At 33.3% G+C, this 21758-nt stretch overlaps 1 protein-coding gene across 3 annotated transcripts; it reads right to left on the reverse strand.

The window, feature by feature from the left end:
- Positions 1-922: 922 nt before the first annotated feature.
- LOC148611614 (uncharacterized) lies at positions 923-20646 on the reverse strand. Of its 3 annotated transcripts, XM_088592336.1 has the most exons (21): positions 20509-20646; positions 18566-18629; positions 16771-16876; positions 16362-16469; positions 15312-15425; positions 14510-14623; positions 14136-14249; positions 13733-13846; positions 12919-13032; positions 12415-12528; positions 12044-12157; positions 11282-11392; positions 10622-10732; positions 9867-9977; positions 7408-7518; positions 6824-6934; positions 6344-6454; positions 3759-3869; positions 2901-3002; positions 1486-1533; positions 923-1079 (listed from the first exon to the last, which is right to left on the reverse strand). In XM_088592336.1, exons 2-20 carry the CDS (start codon positions 18618-18620, stop codon positions 1491-1493), a joined length of 1989 nt encoding a protein of 662 aa, XP_088448462.1. In that variant the 5' UTR covers positions 18621-18629; positions 20509-20646; the 3' UTR covers positions 923-1079; positions 1486-1490. The 3 variants fall into 3 exon arrangements, with proteins under 3 accessions (XP_088448462.1, XP_088448461.1, XP_088448463.1); XM_088592335.1 differs by lacking the exon at positions 20509-20646 and having other exon boundaries at positions 18566-18703; XM_088592337.1 differs by lacking the exons at positions 9867-9977; positions 20509-20646 and having other exon boundaries at positions 18566-18703.
- Positions 20647-21758: the final 1112 nt, after the last annotated feature.

Genomic DNA, 21758 nt, shown 5'->3' on the forward strand with positions numbered 1-21758 from the left:
GAGAAAGTATTTAAAACTTGTTAAACCAATTCAATGACTGTATAGCAAGTAAATTCAAGGGGTGCTTATTTCAGTGTATTTTAGCAGTCTATAAAAACGCCAAAATGAATTTTGCAAAATATTAACTTGAGGCTTCAGTACAAAGTACTTAATGCACCAGTTAGCACCTGCCAAAATATTTCTTATATCTTTGGCCTCAAAATGGCAAAATTTTACACCTGCCAAAATAAGCTGTCATACAGCGTAATGGTTGAAAAATGTGATTGATATGAAAAGAAAATTTTGAAATACTGTTAAACCTGTCTTAATGACAACCTTTATTCAGCAATATCCTGACTAAAGAGACAATGGTTAAAATATCCCTTTGTTATACATTCTATGTAAAATTAATTTTTGTTTGAAGATCACTTGTCCTGCGTGACCTCGATTTTTCTCACCCTTAGAAGATCCCCTGTCTTGCGTGACCTTGATTTTTCTCTTCCTTAGAATATCACCTGTCTTGTGTGACCTTGATTTTTCTCTCCCTTAGAACATCACCTGTCTTTTGTGACCTTGATTTTTCTCTCCCTTTGAAGATCACTTAAAACAAGTTTCCCCTATTTTTTATTTTATATTTATCAAAATTAGCAGTATCAAAAATTTCAAAATCTTTTAAACACAGAGGATTCATTAATATATTGCACATGGTAGAACCTCTTGATGGTGGATTTGGCTTCCTATTTCCATAATTTTGGTTTTGAGTACTTCTTGTATATAATTAACTTCTGATGAATATCTTCCTATGTATAGATTCTGCTTAGAGAAGTTAATCCTTGAAACACCCATACAGCATTTTGAATTTACAAATTCATTTAGACTGGTATTTTTTTGTAGTTAAAATATTGTGTACTATCACCACCCAGGTTGTAAAGAAAACAAAGCAGAAATTAATCAATGTTTTATTGTAAAAATAAAAACATGTAACAACTTTCAAGGACATTTTTCTCATGGATTTCAAACTGGTTTAAACACGTTATTGTATTAGTTAAATACTGTCATGCTCTTTTTATATGGATGTACACTTCTGACATTTGAACTTCCTGAAAAAGAGAATATTGAGTTTCTGCATGTTATAAAAAGGGGGATTTATGCACAATTATTTGAAGTTAGCAAAACAAATGGTTCATGGTGGGTAAATGAGGTCAAAGTCATATAATTATACATATTTAAAAAAAAGTATTGTTCACCAAAGAATCATGCAAAAGCTGATCTTATGTGATACAAGCCAACCTTTTTCACACAAAATATTTCAACTGGAAGATATTGAGAAAGCATTGTAACAATACTTTTTTCAACAATGAAAGAATCAGTGAAAGTTTATGTATTAAACAGCTTAAACTTAGTGGTGTAACCATAAACATAATCAAGACAAACAAGAAAATGAAATTAACACCTATAAGCACATGAAAAAATAAGTTCACATGTAATCTACCTAAAACAGCTTACCTGTTTTATTTTGCTAAACATGTGCCATCATACTTCTTTGCAATGCCTCTGTAAACGATAAAGTCAAACTTGTAAATCAACACTGTATACCAATAAGCATCAACCTTTTATGTGAAATCAATTAACAACTACATCACAATACCAGTTTTGGATTGGTTCAAGATGATTTCACATAAGTAGGTTATTATTTGGTTCTTCAGGCTTCTCTGTTAATTCTAACACATTTTTTACCTTCTACCAGAAAAGCTACATGAAAATAATCTATAAAACTTAAATATGAAAATAACATAAAGCAAGAGATGATTATGATATTGACGACCATGAAGGGCTCCCAAAACCAGCCATCTCAAAAGTTTGATTCAGCATGTCATTTTCACCTTTTAAACCAAATTTTAATCAAATTGTAGCATTTTGTAATTTTGGCCGGAAAACGGTTGCCATGGCAACAGTAATGATCGAAGTCTTGGGACTTGGCATGTTAAACTTAACCTTAAAACCAAGTTACAACCAAATCAGAGCAATTTTGATTTTTGGCGGGATTTTTTTTCGCCATGGTAATGGCGACTTTTGGATTATCTCGAAACCTCTAAATTAAGCCTCGGCATTTTATTTTTACCCTAAAAACCCAATTTCATCCAAATTGGAGCATTTTTGATTTTTTTTTTTGCGGGAAAATCGTTTGCCAATGGGGAACATATCGTTTCCAATTTTTTGCATAATCTTGTACCTGATGTTGAACACTACCTCTGTACCAAATTTCAAGGTCTAGGGGCCGGTTTCATAAAAAAAATATCTCAAATTACGATTTCCTTCAAATCACTGAGTTTAAATGAGTTTTTCTCGTATATACAATCACAAGCAATCTGATTAGTCGAAATTTCAGTTGAGGAAGACTTTGAGATATATCTCAATTTGAGATTATATATGATACCGGACCCTGGCCACCTAGGTTTCTGAGATATTGCATTGTCCTATATTTTGACCTTTGCCCCTTTTATCTGGCCACATTTCAACATGGCCCCCTTTTTGGAATTTTCAAAACTTTAGGCACAACTTCAGATGTGCAACAAGTTTGGAAAGACTCAGGTTGATGGTTTTTGAGACCAAATTTTGGCGGAAAGTGGAAGAATAATAAAGAGCAAAAGCAATGGTGATCCAAACTTTGTTTTGGGAGCCCTAATAAGCTGCAAATGCAGGTCAGGTCATTATATATATAACAAGAATTGATATGATAGATATGTTAAAGCGACAACAACTCCACCGGGATAAAAAATGTCACCTCAAGGCCACTCATGGGTTTCATTAAACAACAAAGAAACCCCGACACCACAGGACAGACTGCATCTCCATAGATAAGTCAATATATACTTTTGAAGAACCAGCCCATAATGAATGCTTAGATAATAAGTACTTACGTAAGATTTAATTCACACTCGTTGTTGTATGTCCTTTCATTAACTCCACAAACTGGGTTGTAGCCTGAGCAACATTCCCCTGGATGGGACATATCAACACCCCTGAAAAATAAAATGTAACTTTGTGATATTTCGAAACCCTAGATGATCCAGTTATTGTCACTTAGGTATGAGTTTTTCCACCTGTGTGATTATTCTTGCATCCTTTCTTCCTGGAGTTAATAAACAATTCATTACTTTCCTGGTTAAAAGCTTTCGCGCTTTTTTGCTATTAATCGCATTCGTTATTACACATTGCTATTTTCTTCCTGATAGCGGGTTTCACATTCTTCCCAAAATTTAAAGCGTGTTTGACCTTTATTCTATTACACTGCACTATAGACCTGTAGATTTATTTACAGTCTATAACTGCACCCAACTCGTTTTTATATCGCATTCAACTAATTGTTGCATTTAGACAGACTTATACAAGTTCCTTTCTTTAAATTTAAGCCTAAATGAAAAAGCTTATTAATTCATGCATCCCTCTGATAGCAATCTACTAATTGTTAGTAGTGGCGTTATCAGATATGTTAATAACATAGCTTTTCTGTGTCATATGTAATACAAAAGGCCTTGTTGCAAGTCTAGCATTTCGAAAGCAGTGTCATATGTGATACAAAAGGCCTGTTGCAAGTCTAGCATTTCGAAAGCAATCTGATTAAAGTACGCCATCGACATCTGTCAGGTCAAGTGTAATCAACTTTTAAGAAGTTTGTTTAGAAAGCATCCAAATATCTCTTGATAGCATCGCATTGGTTTCAAGCAGCACATAAAAGCAATGTTGTATGTTTGAATACGTAAAAAAGATCTACATACGCTTCCCTTAACAGACATTCATTGTCATATGAGTTTCCATCAGCTCCACAAACGGGCGATTTTGTAGTCGGACATTGTGAACATTCTCCTACAGAGGCTAATTCGACACCTCTGAAAGATACAACAAAATAATTCATGCCTGTTGACGAAAAGTACTGTTAAGTATGCTGTGTCACGAATGGCTTGAGACCAATAAGAAGACTATATGCCTGTACAAAAGATAATGGCAACCACATGTGCCATAATGTATAGGACATATAACTTGAAATATATTTTCAAATTAAAATTATAAAAAAAACCTAACAAACAAACAAAAAGAAACCATCAGAAAACAAACTAAAAACGAAAACTGAAAACAAAACAAAAACATTTTGTTCGATAATATTTTTATCTAATAGATAACATTGTTATTTAACAAAAAATCCTTTCTAAATCAAAACTGTTACAGTGTATAGTGCCTTTATTGGTAAACTATTCCATCAAAATTATAAAGATTTATTTCACACTTAATTGTTTTGAAAAAAAAAGAACTTTATAACTATTTTAGCACTTGTAGAAAATCGCTATACTTGATATATTTAATCAAAAAATTATCTTGTTTGAGTAAAATATGCATCTTTTAGTAGACATTCATTATCATATGTATTGCCATCAACCGCACATTTCGGATCTTAAGTAGTTGAACGTCTACGACATTTTCCTTGTGGGACTTATTCAACACAACTTAAAATTAAGTTATCAAATAAACCCGTTGAAATCATATTTAATAATATATGGTAACAAGAAACTAATATTATGCATAACATTTAAAAAGAAAAATATTTTTATAATTATTTCTCTACTTTTTATTCGACAAATAGAATTAATTATTGAATTCAATCTTGAAAGTTATCTGAATGTCTTTATAAAACTTGCGATTTACAATTAACAAATAAAAAAAATACAATATACAGTTAAAAAAACATAACAATATACAGGATTTAATTCTAATTAGAAAGCTGTCTGTTAAAATATAGTAATCACACGCATATAACAGACAATCAGCATCCTATGCTCACAATAGCTTAGTGAGGAGATTTCCTCAGCCGTGGCAAGTACATGGTAGTAATAGGTTCTGCCAGTCAGCATTCGCAATGTAAGCATGCACTATATGTGGCACAATGCATGCGGAGTAACACACACAAACATTATTGTAACTATTCCCGTAATCCAGAACGCACAGCATGCCGGGAAATCTTGAAACATTCTCTATAGTGACGTGAAAGCAACAATACGACACCGTTTAAAGGGAAGAGATCAAAAATATGTAATTTCATGGGTAAATATTACAATATTTTGTTGTATGAAACGAACACTTGTGAAGAATATACCGTATTTTATAAACAAAAGATTCAAATGAATATCTGAAACACGAACAAGGATAACTGTAAGTATACAGATTCAATTTTATCCAATTCTGAAGTTCTGCTAAAGTCAAAATCTATTACATTGATTGTCAAGATAATTTAGGTCAAGATGTGAAGAATGCGATTATTATGTTCGTGAAAACTTTGCTTAATGCTTCTTTATACAGTATTCTACATATACATGCTTGTTTCCGTCCTTCACAAAACATGCTACTACAGTCATATTTTGCTTACAACAGAAGTGTAAACATTAAATTTTAAAATAAATGTACAGATTTACCAGAACAAATTTTTGTTCGGAAATGCAAAATATATCTAGTGCAGAATATTTGTGACAAATTGCAAGATTAGAATGAAACTTTTGATGTGTTATATTTATTGGTGTTGGTATTTAGCTGGATCATGGGATAACATCTCTCAATTCTTCTAAATTTAAAGAAATGGCTAAAGAACTGTGAATGACATCGGATGATCCAAAAGGTAACCATGCAATTGTCCTCCAGCAGCAAACTTGTTTGTTATCTATAACAACTTTTGAGTTGCTCATTTATTTTTGTTACTTTGTATTATTTTAGTTACCTAATGTTCTTTGTTGTGTTTGTCTGTTTTCTATGTCTCTCTTTGTCCCTAGATTACATTTGTTTTGATTTCCGCTAGAATCTTGGTTTCCTAGATTACTCTTTCAAGGAAATCAATGCTAGCTTGCACTGTATAACACATTTAGGAATAGGACTATATGAATTTCAGACTTCAAATCTTGTTTCTGACAGCTGTAGATTTATTCTAAATTATGTTGTTTACACTTTTGTTTTTAATGTTATATAGAAATTATAAAGCATTGTTTCCTAAGTTTGACTTGCGCTTGTCTGTTAAATATATATGATGATGCATTTAGCAATGTGTCAGCGCTAAATTTATTATCAAAACTATGAATGAAAACATTTCAATAAGGAATGTCCTAGATATTGACTTTAGCTGAACCTTAAACCATTTTCACTGACTTAATACTGTTTGATTTGTTTACTAGATTATATTTCAGTCAAAGCATGATTATCTCGAGGAAATTATATGCAATAAATTCGTATTTTGTTCAATGATAGAAAGATAAGCTAAAATGGAGTAAAAGCATCATATGTACATGCGTTACAATAAATACAACATGGGTTTACGGTAACATACGTTTCGTTCAGTAGACATTCATTTTCATAAGTATTACCATCAACCCCACATACTGGGGTTATTGTAGAGGGACATTTAGGACATTCTCCTTGTGAGCTTAAATCTATTCCGCTTAAAAGAAAAAATGCAAAATACTTAGGAGCCTTTCGAATTCATCTGCCAAGCTAGGTACATCTTCAGTTAATTTTAAAGGATGCTATATTAAAAATATAACAATGTTGTACATCTTTTGCTTATTATCCGTTTAATATTTCATGTCAATATTTACTTGTTCATTGTTGTCTTTTGCAAATAACCCGAAAACAGTTTTGCGTTTAAGTTGACATACCGTTATTTAAGTCAAATAATTGTCAGAAAAAATAAATGCAAACTGATGAACGTTAGAAGAACCATTTATCAATTTGACTTTTTTCAAGATGACGCTTTCAAAAAGTCAAGATGAATATAAAATATATATGGCATGCGGCAACAGTAACATACGCTTCTTTCAGTAGACATTCATTTTCATAAGTAGTTCCGTCTACCCCACATACTGGGGCTACCACAGAGGGACATGTTGGACATTCACCTTGTGAGGACAAATCGACTCCGCTTGAAAGGCAAAACAAGTTTACATTATAATCTTATCATCTAGGTCATACATTGAATGCTCTCAATCAACAATATTTTCAATCTTTAAAAGAAAATGAGTCCAAAGAAATCTTCAAGCTCTATTTAAAAGAAACATACAAGCAACACTGAAAATACAAAACATAAGATATGCTTTGCATTCACAGTGACTGCATCAAAGATTCGGTTTATTTTGATTTTTTATTTGATTTTCAAAGTTTGCTTCCGATTTATCTTGAACAGAATTATGTTTCTAGTTTTTACAAAAATAAATAAATAAATAAAATAAACACAATAACAAAATAAAAATAAACAAACTAAAAATGATAAAAAAAACCAAAACAAAATCAAAAACAGATTAAAAAAAATGTCAATTAACAATTGTTAAATCTACTTTGAACTTAAAACTTTTAATTGTACGGCGAGTATAACAGCATGCAGTTTAAGTAACCTACGCTTCTCTCAGTAAACATTCATTTTCATAAGTATTGCCATCTACGCCACACACTGGGGCAATTGTAGAAGAACATTTAGGACATTTTCCTTGAGAGGCTAACTCAACACCACTTAAATGTAAAGCAAAATTAATTATGAGATACATATGTTAAATAATGCATATCAAAAACAGTAAAAATTCTTTCTCCATATATTAGTGCACGTCTGTCTTTTCTTTTCTTTTTACAATCGTAAGATGTAAATTCATTTCATTCATTTCAATATATTGCAAAATATCTGAATGTCTAAAATTATAATAATTTGCAATTTACAAATTGAAAAAAAAAATATTATAAATAAATCAATATATTTGGAAACAAAAATTAAATGAAGGAATTACACACGCATCTAACAGTCAGTTAGCAACCTATAGTTCCAAAACGTTTAACAATTTATGCGGCGCTTACATAAGACATGCATGACAATATACACAGTTATTATAACTCTAAGAATGAACCTCTTCCTTTTTTGCTATAGAGTTTTAAATCCGCGTTCACAAAATAAGCATGCTCCGGATGCCATACAATTGATACAACATGCGTTAAGAGTAATGCAGTCACTGATAATATATTTGATATTCTCATCATCCAGGGGCCACAGCGTGTTGAGAAATTTTGATACACTCAATAAAGCGAGGAGAAAGCAACACCAATGCACCGTTAAAAAATTACAAAGTGAAAAAAAATCTAATTTAAACGGAGTCGCGCATCGACCTTCGACAAAAAATACGTCAATAATGGATCAATTCAAAATGACCTAATCGTAAAAAAGGAAAGAAAGACGATGTACCAAATGTAGCGAGCTGAAGATATGAAAAGAGAAAAAAAAATTGAATGGCATCAGATGCTCCGAAAGGCAAGCATGCCACTGTCCACCAGCGGCACCCGCAACATTGCAAGCGTTTCACTTGTTTGTTATCTATAACAAGTTTTGAGGTATATACCGGTAACGTATTTTTATCTGTGAAATGCGAAAACGGATACGCATATATTAACTATGAGTATAGGCAAATAAAATGGCAAAGTGTAAAAAATAGAAGGCTTATTCATAGGCATTTATTCAAGTCCAAAGCCTTAATGTAAAAACTAGGAACAGAGACGATCTACATACACAATAAAGCGAACATATTAAAAAAAACAGGAGAAAATATTATAAATGTTATCTACTTAAATCATTGTAACAGAGTGATTTCAGTATTATACAATAGTTTTATGTATTGTTCAATGAAAAAAGGATGACTAAAAATAAAACTATATAAAATTTTACATAAAGATTCAACATTATGACGCAAAAGCGTTGGATATACATGTGTTACAATAAATCCAGCATGCATTTGCAGTAACCCACGTCTCTTTGAGTAGACATTCATTGTCATAAGTATTGCCATCAACCAAACATAATGATGCTATTGTAGGGGGACATTTAAGGCATTCTCCCTGAGATGCTAATCCAACACCACTTAAAAGGAGAAAGAAAAGAACAATTGGAAAACTTTCGAAATTATCTGTCGAATTAAATATTTGTTCGGATATTTAAGATGCTATATAATAACATATTACAATGCAGTACACATTTTTATCTGCTTCGTAATTCTTGTCAGTTTATCAATTTTCGTCGTTTTTTTTTTTTTGCAAATATCACTAAATTATGTCGGTCTTTTTTAATTAATAAATAATAATTATCATACCGTATTTTAATTTATGATATTCGTTTAGGTTGAGCAAAAATATTACGATTATTTCAATTAAAAAACACAAATCAGCGATGTCAGCTAAAAGTTAGAGACAGCACGAACTGTCAAACACAGGTAATGTTCACTTCGTTTCAATCAGTTAGTGAAATTGCCTTTCACAGAAAAAAATACATGTTTTTCGCATGTTAGAAGAGCAATAAAGCTAATCGACACTTGTCGGCAACATATACGTCCCACAGCTCAATAAGCACATGCAGCAATGTCATCAGACATTCGTGGGAAGGTACACTGGAGTTATAGTTTTTGGCCCTTAGTTTTTTTTTTACAACAGAAAAAATTCGCCTTCGCCAAATAAGCATGTGCTAGATATAATTCAATCTATACAATATGTAGTTACAGGAATACAGATATACATTGTCATAAATATTCCAATTGTCCAGGGTCTTCACATATTGGAAAATTTAGATTATATCTATAGTGAGGCGAAAACAACACCAATGCGTCGCAAAAAAAAGGGAGAAAGGTAAAAAAAAGTCTTTTACGGAGTGGCATATCGATCAGAGTTACGTGTTATCAAAAACGAAAACTTTTGCATTATACCGTACTTTAAAATTATTTCTTGAACAGTATAAGGAACAAAGAAATGAGAGAACCAAAGCTCAATAATGAAGCAAAGAAGCGTTGGATGCACTATAATAAATACAGCATGCGTATACAGTTACATACGCTTCTCTCAGTAGACATTCATTATCATATGTATTGCCATCTACCCCACATATTGGGGCTATCGTAGAGGGACATATAGGACATTTTCCTTGATAGGCTAAATCGACTCCGCTTGAAAGGCAAAAAAGTGGACAATATTATATTATCATCTAGGTCATATATTGAACTGATTCAAATTGCGCAATCTTTTACGGATGATTTGCACATATTCGTAATCTGTGATATCTAGGAAATCCTCAAGCTCTTTATAAGTGAAACAGACTCATTTAACCAAAAGTTAAAAGCCAAAAATATTTTATATGGCCTTTGCTAACACTGCAACGAAGGTTCAGCTTCCCTTGTTTTGTTTCTTTTTTAATTACTTTTCAAAGTTATGGTTAATTTTCAGTGAAAATCAGTTTCGTGTACAAGAGATTGATCAAGGAAACAAAGAGGTAATCAGAATAATATATTCCAGGGATAAATACTAGACAGTGAGAATAGACAAACGAAACAAAGAACACGATTCAACCAGAATAACACGTACATAGAAACAGAGTAAATGAGCAACCTGGACTTTACTAAAAACTGGGAGCTTGGACCTTGTGCTCCGGAAGGGTAAACACACAAAACACTGGCATAATCATTAGTTCCAGTCTATTCAGCAAGTTGGCAATTGTTTTACCTACTTGTAATTGTAACTTGAAAGTTTTTAATGTAAAGCGCTAGATGTAATACAGTAACTAGTACAAAAGCATGCAGTAAAAGTAACCTACGCTTCTCTCAGAAGACACTCATTACCATAACTATTGCCGTCTACCCCACATACTGGGACTTTCGTAGAAGGGCATTTGTGACATTCTCCTAATGAGGCTAAATCGATTCCGCTTGAAAGGCAAAAGATGGACTTTATTATCTGATCATCTCGGTCATATATTTAACATCTTCAATTCAGACTATTTTTGTTAATTTTAAAGGAAAATTTGCAATAAACAGTACTTAAAGCTATGAGTTTAAATGAAATTTTAAGTTCAAATATAATATACCAGACTCTATAAAGAACGCGAAAGAACATAAAAAGTCCTACTTAATTCTTCGCTAATTCGCTAAGACTGCACCGATGGTTAGCTTTTCTTTTGTTTATTTGTATTAATTTTCAAAATCTTCTTCTGGTTCTTGTGTGAAAATTAGTTTCGTGTGTTTTCATGTAAACACACATGTTCAAAGCGCACGTGTCCAAGTCTGCACTACTAGTTAAGCTTATTTTGTTTTTTAATCAATATGCAAACTCTGTTTCTGGTTGGGCTTGTGTGGAAATAAGATCCATGTTTTACAAAAGACACAGGCATTGATTTCAGCATATAAAACTTGTTGACTATTGTTAAATAAAATCTTAACTGAAAAGCGCTTGATCAGCAAGTAGTTAATCAACATACGCTTCTTTCAGTAGACATTCGTTATCGTAAGTTTTGTCATCTACCCCACATACTGGAACTTTCGTAGAGGGACATTTAGGACATTCTCCATGAGAGGCTAAGTCGACACCACTTTAAAAACAAAGATTAAACAATTTCAAATATGTCTAAAGATCTTCAAAAAACTATACATACATACGTCTCAGAATGTAACAAATCTATTTGCTACACTGCTGCATCGAAACAAATTGATACTGGGAAAGATAACGTAAACATAGAAGGGTCTGAAAAATTCCCAACGATGTTAGAACTGCCAATTTTGCGAAGCAGATTTTTGGTTGTTTCCCCACCCCGGGAGACTCGAACTCGTGCTGCTGAGACATCTATGGCAATACCGTCTGCACAAAGTCAAGCGCCATAGACCACTCGGCAAGCTAGGCTATTGGTCTTTTCCGCGGAGAGAACGCTCAAAACTTTGCTTAGCACATTTTTGGTAATAAATATATTTTCTGAATCGCTTTCTGATTTGACAAATATTATTTCAACAATAGTCAAAGCACTGAATAAAATGGGTTGTAAATATTGACCACCCGCTCATTACTTACTAGTGTTTCACTCGACTTAACACAATGACTAATCAATCAATTCCGTTTTGTACAAAGGACATACTACTGCATAAGGGTAAAAATTATAAGAACATGTATCAAAAAGAGGTGAGAAGTTGTTAAATCTTAAGTTCCATAGTTTTAAAGCAAGCAAAAATATTATATAAAATAAATTTACGCTTCTCTCAGCCAGCATTCATTGCTATAACTTCTGCCGTCAGTCCCACAGACGGGCATGTAGTCGGTGGTGCATACTTCTGGGCACTTGCCTTCAGAGGCTAAACCAACTCCACTGTAAAATAAGTTTAAATTAACGATATAGCTCAGAGTTCACCATAAGTAAAAATTTGAATTTGTTTATACATAAATAATCACTTAAATGACCTTCAAAAGTTCTCGGTAATCACAATAACAGTTTTAAAACCGGATGTATATTACAGTTCTGTTTCATGACATCAGATCTAGTGATCTATCCTTAATATTTGAAGAATCTTAAAACAATAAATCCATTCATTTTCAATGACGGTAGCAATGAGTTTTTATACTTACGCTTTTTGTCTAAGGCAGTCGTTGTTATAAGTTTCGCCATCGTCTCCACAAACCGGTTTGTATTCAAGTGTACAGACGACCGGACATGCTCCTATAGAGGCCAGATCCACTTTACTGTTTCAATTCAATTTATGATAGATTAGTGCATGGTTCTTCAACTTCGAGGAAATTGCAATTTCGATCTCTTAATTAAATGTGCACTGTTTTTTGCTAACGAAAAATGTCTATGTATTTACTATAACATGCAGTGGATGTCTGAGCACTTTTATTCTTGTCATTATCAAAACGTATTTCTTAAAACGTCATTCAGATTAGTTCATGAAACATGTTTTGCTACTGGTGCAGCTCATCGGAGTAGTATCCAGTGATACAGTCTCATAAAACGCTTGGATCTGGACACTTTATTCATTTAATTTTCGTTCATTTGAAAACTTACAATTTTATACGCATTCTACTACATGTACTTCATTATCCAATTGAAAAAGAAATAATAATTTCACTCACGCTTTCTCTCTGAGACAGTCATTGTCATAAGTAACACCATCAATTCCACATACAGGTTTGTATTCAAGTGTACAGACAACCGGACATGCTCCAAATGAGGCCATGTCCACTTTACTATTCAAGGAAAAAGAAAGTACTAAATGCATGTTTAAAAATTCTAAATGTAGTGCACACTATTTAAGATCTTAAAAATGCATGCGTACACTATATCAAGTGTACAGTTATCACAAACAAACATCAATATAGAATTATTAGTTTTAATCAGTATAATGCCAATTAAAAAATACGCCATTGCCACAGAAATCAAGGTGACATTTCCTTCAATTTCTCGATTTATTGTGAAAACCTGGACATTAAGAACACTAGTCTGAAAGTAAGATGAGAGTTAAATGCTGTATGAAGAGAATGGATATGGTGAACATATCAAAGGGACAATAACCCCACCGGGATTCAAAATGCCAGTTTAAGTCAACCCACGGGAAATCCTCATATCACAGGGCAGAGTGCAGCTGGCCCCAAAACAACAATATACATAGGAACAGCGAGAAAGTTGCCGTTACAGACGCCAGGAGCATACAGGAAAACGAAACAAGACAGTTCCTGATTTGGGACAAGTGCAAAAATTCGAGGGAGGTTAAAGTAATCTAGTAATACTTAGAATTTATATCTGAATACCTACAACCATGTATTAATTGAATGAGTTACTTATATCCCACTGAGAATGGGTCTGACTAATTACTTTCAGTAGCAATTAAAAATCGACGCATTTCCACCTCTGCTATATCTAAAGAAATATCGTATGTTAGTAACTTACGCAGCTTGTCTGAAACAATCGTTTGGATATGTATTACCATCAACACCACAAACAGGGTTCTGTTCCTCGGTACACCATATAGGACATTCACCCTGAGAGGACAATCCTACTCCACTGGGAAATAATGCAACGAGTGTTATGAATTAACCTTTGTTTTATAGACTATATTGATTCAGAGTTTTGATACCAAAACAAAATTGTGAAACTTAAAATTTAGCCCAAAAATTTTGAAATTGGCAGACCTATGGATTCCTTTAATTGACTGAAGTTCCTGTGTACTAAATTTTGAACAAATATTTTGTATCAGAAATAGATGATCTGCACAATTCGACAAAATCCCCAAAAATTTAAAGATAATTTCAAACTCTTGAAAAAAATCTGCAGTGAATCGCCAAATACTTACGCAGCTCTCCTGATGCAATCATTGTCGTAGGTGACTCCGTCAATCCCACAAACAGGATCATAATTTAAGGTACACTTATCGCGACAGAGTGACATATCAGCCAAACCAACACCGCTGAAATCAATGCAAACACATTTAAATAACGAACTTTTGCGGTTGTTGCAAGACTTATGGAGAAAATAAAAGACTTTAAATCGCTTAAATGCCAATGGTGATGTAGCATTTAAGTATTTAAAGTTTAAGCAAGACATAATTTGTTTCCTAACGATGTTTTAGTAGAATTTGAATGAAAATGATATAATTTATAAAAAAGAAATCATTAATTACCAATGAACTTTTTAACTGGAGAAAAAAAATTATCCCAACCGACTTACTTCATTTTACGATGACAGTCATTGACATACAACAAACCATCAGTTCCACAAACGATATCATACTCATTAGTACACTGTTTGATGCATTCTCCGTCATAGGCACATTTAACTCCACTGAAAGTAGTATCAATAATATATATTGGATATTTTTTTTTCGAACTGTGCATTTCATTTCATTAGTTTATTTTGAAAAATGCGGTAATTAATTTTTGATTTTTGTGCGGTTTGTTACCGTTACAATAAGCCACTCGGCTTGTTGTTCTTGCTTATTGGATCATTTTCTATCTGCGTGCGGTGTGATAAGATGTTATGCGTGGTGCAAAATGGTAAATGAGTTATAACGAGCTTTAGAAACGTAAACCTGAATCAAGTTCAGAAATATGAAGAAAAGTTAGTCGAGTAGAAGTGCATCAAATTGATCACTTATACGTGGTACAGCGATAGTCTTGATAATTACACAAGATAAAAATAAAACAGATAGAATTTCCTAAACTCCTTTCTTAGAAATAGTTATTAAATTTCGATCGACGAAAACTAACATGTTTGTGGTCATCAATGGCGACAAATAAGTCATCGTCAGTAAATTGCTCTTAAGCACAGAACATTGTGGTGTATTTATTTGCACTTTCATCATTGTAAACCATCAGTCAAAAACAATTTAATCAATAACAATTAACTTGTTTAATTGACAAAAAATAAGGCTGCAACATACATGCACTTTGAACACTTTGATGAATGAATTTAAAGTTAAAAAATGAAATTAACAAAACCAAGCTGTTTTATTTGGTTGAATTGTACTTACGTAACTTTCATGAAACATTTGTTGTAATAGGTCTTGCCATCAATTCCACAAGCTGGGATATATTCAGTAGGACAGCCCTGGACACATTGCCCATTGTAGGCAAAAAGAACACCGCTACAACATACATAAACATTTGCTCATATATTAAAGCATTTATTCCACACCATCGTATCTAACCAGTAGTGATATAAGCAACGCGATATATGTACAAATTACAAATATTTTTCATCCTCCCAATGCATCTTGTCTGTGCATTCAGGTTTTGATAAGGACATGTTGCTAACCTTTAAACATATTTGGTTTCAAACATTACATGTTTATTTAGAATTGTTCTTCTCGGTTGACCTTTTGCTGTTGGGTGACCTCAATTAAAATCTTGTTTATAAAAGATCGCACAAGCCTTTTTTCGATGAATAACTTCTCCCGACTTTCAATGCGTTGAACAATTGTGGTACTTATTTTCCTATAGGAAAAAGCGTCGTCTTAGTCCCATATTTTTCGTATATTAAATATAAGTGTAACCATATATTTATATCTGTGATTATTCATTTTTTTTACTGAAACAACAACCTAGTCCGAAGTCTCTTCTGAACAGTTTACTACATTCAAGGATTTGAGTGATTTTTTTTCTGATGTAATATCAAATAAAATAGTAATTTTGTGCGATATTTTCAGTGCCTATTTACTGGTCTAAGTAATAGAATCCATACTTATCACCACATTAAATGAACCGTCAAAAGAAGGTGCATATATAAGAGCGGCAGGGTGTGCACCGTCACGCTTCATTGATTTTGTTCAGTTTCCACTAGGTACCTTTGACAATTTATAAATGGACATCTGATGAGCTCTACTGCATAGGCGGATCAAAGGTAGGCCTTAGGTAGGAAAAATTTAGTTAATTATATAGGAAATCACTAAGCCATGACAGAGCTAGGCACTCGTAGACCAGTTAGGTGCTCCCCACTTTTAAGAATCCCTGTATGACTATCCACCCCTAATACCCGAAAGAGAACAGAACCGTTACTGTCTCATTTTAAAGTTATATCTTACTTGAGTTTCCTGATGCAGTCATTTCTGTAAGTGATTCCATTTTGTCCACAGACAGGTTGGTATTGGTGATGACATGGACAGTACCCGGGGGATATTAGTGTTATATACCTGGGAAAAATTAACCACAAAATCATGATTGAATTAGATAGTTATCAGGCTCTAAATAGGATAAAGACTCGTGCGGTGTGATTTTAAATCATGTCTGGCTTTAGTTAACAGTTTAACAGTAAAATTTTGCGTCCTCTTTTGAAAAAAAGATGAGACCACGATGATGTCATGACATGTATCATTAACAAAGGAGTGCAACATAAGTTCCCGACTTAACCACACAGTACATTTTTACTATTATATAGAAAGCAAAGCGGTGGGTTATTATTTAAAGATTATTACCACGCTGTCGTTTACTTACGGATTCAGAGCGAGGTGACATCTGTTATGGTAGGTTCGTCCATCGGAGCCACACACTGGGTCCAACTCAGAAGTACATAGTCTGTCTAGTGTTCTCCTCTTAGCTGCTATAGTGACAATACATAAATTTGATCAAACTCAAGAGTGTAAAATATACTCCTTCAGAATTGTTTTAACTCTTGCTATTAGAATGGATAGGGGGTACCGCGGGGGTACTAACCTTACATTTAATAGAAAAATATTGACAAATGTGTTGTAAATAGTACATAGATGTATAACACTAAGACTTTCCGACTAATTTTTAATGCAAATTACTCGACATTAAAAACAATGTCAAAGAAGGTAATGAAACTCAAATAAAAAATATGGAAATTAAGACCCCCTTTTATACCCTCTATTACTTGGGAATATTGCTCCGAGTTTACAGCTCTTCCTCTTGACATGGAGAGAGGGAACCGCAGGTGTACCGACATTTCATTAATTTTTTTTTAATTTAGCTACTGATAAGATAAAAAAGGTCTCGCTTAAAAAAGTACAGGGAATGTTGACGAAACTAACGAAACACAAATAAAAATAAATATGGAAGTTGATTCACCACTTATTACCCGCTTTGTATGGTCCCATGTAGTACGAACTGCGTATAAATATCAACGGGTTTTTATTCAGAAATGCCTAAAATTTGCACATGGGCAGGTCCATTAGATCGAGTTGTAGCGTCAAGTCTTTATTTGATTGGCTATTTTACAAACTGCGTAAATTCATCAATGGGTTTAATTAAAAAAAGTGAACAGAAGATCAGTTCCGCGCTTTCAGTAATTCAACACAACATTTTTCAGAAAGTACTCATTGAAACAGGCAAATGTGTCAATGAGTAACGAATATACGGAAAGTGCAATCATTTTCAACTTTATTATTATAGTGTTATTTAATTATTTAAATAAAATGCCGTGCGGGCTTTGGGAATATGGACACCGCATTCAAGCTAGAGATACGTGTACGTCTCTGAACTTTGATCGTGATTTAATGTTTGGCACATGATAAGATTTTTACAGAATTGAAGCAGTCGAATAACTTAAATACTGAAATGTGTTTTCTGTATAGTCCCAATTTTTGCATCAGAGGAGTATGATAAACCACGAAATCGAACGGGTTTACATCCGAGAAATTATCAATTCATCAAAATTTTATGCAATTGGTAGTTTTCAAGTTATTGTGCGAATGTTTCATGAATAAAGTCCTATAACTCGAAACCGTGAAATCAGTATTATAAACAAATTGAAAGGTTGTTCACATCGATAGAAGTTAACTATTTTTTATTTTAACTTTTTCATGACATTGGATGCAAGCAGAGTTAAGCTGTGATCCGACAACTTTTTATGAGTCAAGTCTCAAAAACTCCAAAACGTAAGATCAGAAGTTTCTAAAAATCCATAAACGGAGCATGCATTTATAACATAAACAAGTCTATTTCCCCAAGTATCATGAAAAGCGAAAGGAGGCTTGCATCAAATAAGCTGGTGGATGGACAACGTACATCATAATATGTCCTCGTCTAGAAAGATGGTCGAATAAAAACAAATCAGAGTAAATATAGGGTAAAACAAAGTACTTTTGTGTTTCTTACCGTTATTATGTTCAAGTTATACATACTGCGACAAAATTCTAACTTGAGGACTTTAAAATACCAAAGTAAAGCAAAACACCTTTCTTACCTACATTTCCACCCCAGTGCAGTCAGCGAGGACGTTTAACTCAAAACCTTAAATTTTTAGGACAGATATACATAAATAACTTACGTGAGGATATCACAACACCTAAGCATGTCAAAACAACTAAGAACTGTATTTTCATTGTTGTCTTCTTATATGAAAAAGAAAACTATAATGAGAATTACAATCGATGATTACTAGTGTATCACCAATGTTTGTCTACATAATAAAGTTCATGTACAAAGGGTACATTTCCGCTTCGAAATACCGTCCTGTCACCTTTTTTCGGTAACCACATAAATAATGTGGTTTTGCCATTATCCATATAAACAAAGTGTGATAATTCAAAACAATTGTAAGTGCTTACCGGCAGTTAAGTTGCATAACTGGAATAAGTGCTTTGCTGTGCGCAGCTTGATACCACAATCGATGTCGAACTCCGAACAGTTGGTGCAAATATGGACACCATTTAGGCTTTATACAGCTTTGAATCTTAATATTTGACACAAAATAAAAATTAGACCAGAATCAAAGCGACTCATTTTTGACCCCTCTTCCATATATGGTTCCAGTTACAACCCCCCCCCCCCCCAAATCAAATCCAAGCCTTCAGTTGAAGATATTGCACTTCGCGGTACAATTGAAACATAGATCAATCCGCTTTTTGTCAAGTTATTTTCCGAATTTTACAAAAATGACCCCTTTATGTCCCTAATAATCACCCCCTAAAAGAACAACACAAGTCCTTCATGTAGTAGTATGGAACCTTGTGGTACCATTTCAAAGAGATCCATTCACTTATAATGAAGCTGTTGTCTAATATCGTGAAAATGCTTATTCCTGGTCTCTTTTGGTTCTTCAAATGACAACCCCTAAAATCAATCCTAGCCTTTCTGTCCTTGTGGTACAATTTCATAGCACTCCATACTCTTTTGTCTTGAAACCAAATGGTCTGCTGACGACGACGACGACAGCGGGATACCATTATACAACCGCTTTTTTTAAATTAAGGAATAGTTGATGTTTTTTTTTATAATTCGGTTTATATGTATTCATTAATATACTAAAGTAGTATTAATGTATGGCCTTTTCCATATTGGCCCTGTAACATGCCCGAGGTATTGATAATGGCCAAGAATGACTGTAATGGCCCGAGGCAACGCCAACGGTCATTACAGCCACCAGAGGCAATTATTGATACTTTTATTAACCAACTTTATCTCAGGACATAGTCAGATTTCACCATAATTTAAAATAAGTACATATCTCGACGAATCAAATATTTAAAAAAATCTTGAAGGTTTTATTGTCGTTTCCAATAATTAAAAAAAATCGTCAATTTATAGTACGATATTAAACATACCAAATCATTCAATATAATCGGTCCCAGTACCATTTTTCAGCAACTTTAAATCTCCTAATCTAATTAACTGAATTATTAGTTAATTTTAATTAACACTTTAATTAAAGTTGTCACTTATTGTAAGAAATGTACGCCATTTTGATTTGGACCATAATGGTACTGTATTGATGCTTCGTTTTTCAATTCGTAGTGCATGGCTGTGATTTCGTAATGATCGGCTGTAGGAATTACATGTTTGTAATGACCAGTTGTCGAAATTTTCGGTTCATAAAGAATGGGTATTTCTATACATATTGTATTAAGTTGGTTAATAAATATTTTTATAGAATTTAATTGTTTTCATGTGGCTCGAATGACAAACTTCATTCGTTACTATAAAAAGTTGGATACGTTTTTTCAATTCAATTTCTTGAGGGCACTATCTCGTAAGAAAATGCTGGATCTGCTCTATAAATATACCTTATACGATCGAGTCGTATATTTCCTTAACTGTACAGGTAATCTACAAAATATCTAAGAACGTTTTCATCTACATTTTAAAAAAGAGAGAAATTGAGCGACTTGAAATTTGTTGTAAAAAATCTGGATATATATGTAACACGGTGCACGAATTAAAAAAAATTAATAGAAAAAAAGAACTAAATATAAACATTTGGCTTTTTCTTACCTTAATTCTTTTACAAAGATGTATTTTCCAAATGTTCCCTATAACAGCCGATGGGTCATTCTATTTTGGTGATGATCATGTGTTTTTTCGACTTCAGTGATCACTTTGGACTACAAGGCTCCTATGATCGTGGCCGATTACACATTAAATCGCTCCAAGGTTAATAAACTTGTAGAAAAGCTTGCTGTCTTGAAACAAAATATTCGTGTTACGAACAATATTTGATAAGCGTAACTTACGTTCGGATAACGAGATGTGATGGTGCAGATAGTGTTCTAACATTGCCGAAGGGCATGACAATGTTATTTGAAGGTACAGAGCAAAGAGGAAAAAACATCACTATATATGTTCAAAAAGTGGAGTAAATAAAACGCGTAATTTTTTTACCAACAATTAAGATTTTTTTTCTCAAAACAACCATATATTATACATGTATATTGTCTATAGCATTCTAACACAATTTTGTGTCGTTATGGAAAATATCCCTACGTTTTTTTTAATGTGCTTTCACAAATGAAATAAATAAAATACTTCAAATTCGAATCTAACAATGTAGCAGGATGTAATTTTAAAAATTACTTTCTTCTCTGAATGTACATAACCAAAACATGGAAAGTGCATTACAATGACAACGTGCAGACACGGATCCAAAGATGCTTTTTATTTTGCGTGATATCTTGATTTTTCAGTCTACCACCAAATATTTCTTGAGTCACTTCGCTTGGCCATTTATTCTATCTACGACCCTGGACCCGCATGATATGGTCATCACTTTCACCCTAGAGTGAACTGTTTTGACGGGACCACTTTGTGACTGGTATTGAGGAGTGCATTGTTGTTGCTGGACTGTTACCGAACCATACGCACTTGCAATATGTCGGGTGTCGCCTGCAAAACAAAACATTCTTACCCTTCCGGAGCACCTGATGTCACTCCCGGTCTTTTTGTGGTGTAGTTTGTATTTTTGTGTGTGCATGAATCCTTGTTTTCCTTATCTCCAGTTTTTATATGTAATTAATTTTATTCGGTACGACATAGGAGATACAAGGACCTCTGTTTCGGTTATTGCGCCACATGGTGTATGTATCTAACGTCTTTGTTTCCTGTGTTTATACTATATACTTGGATTTAGACGTATTTGAACTGTCTTACGCGTGTATCTTTTTGTCGATATTTGATTCACAACATTTTTCTTTGTAACCTTTATTTGTATATAAAATGGCATCTGCAAATGCTTGTTCCGATTGCTA

The sequence above is a fragment of the Perna viridis genome, chromosome 7, assembly GCF_037379345.1.
Source record: "Perna viridis isolate PV_CMFRI_1.1 ecotype Kerala chromosome 7, ASM3737934v1, whole genome shotgun sequence".
NCBI lineage: Eukaryota > Metazoa > Mollusca > Bivalvia > Mytilida > Mytilidae > Perna > Perna viridis.

Excerpts from the sequence above, each read along its gene's own strand:
- LOC148611614 (XM_088592336.1), bottom strand. The coding sequence starts at position 18,620 with ATGAAAATACAGTTCTTAGTTGTTTTGACATGCTTAGGTGTTGTGATA. Across the intron at positions 16,877-18,565 it reads AGGTGTTGTGATATCCTCAC|CAGCTAAGAGGAGAACACTA; the intron begins GTAAGTTATTTA and ends TTGTCACTATAG. Across the intron at positions 6,935-7,407 it reads GAATGTTTACTGAGAGAAGC|CGGAGTCGATTTGTCCTCAC; the intron begins GTAGGTTACTTA and ends TTGCCTTTCAAG.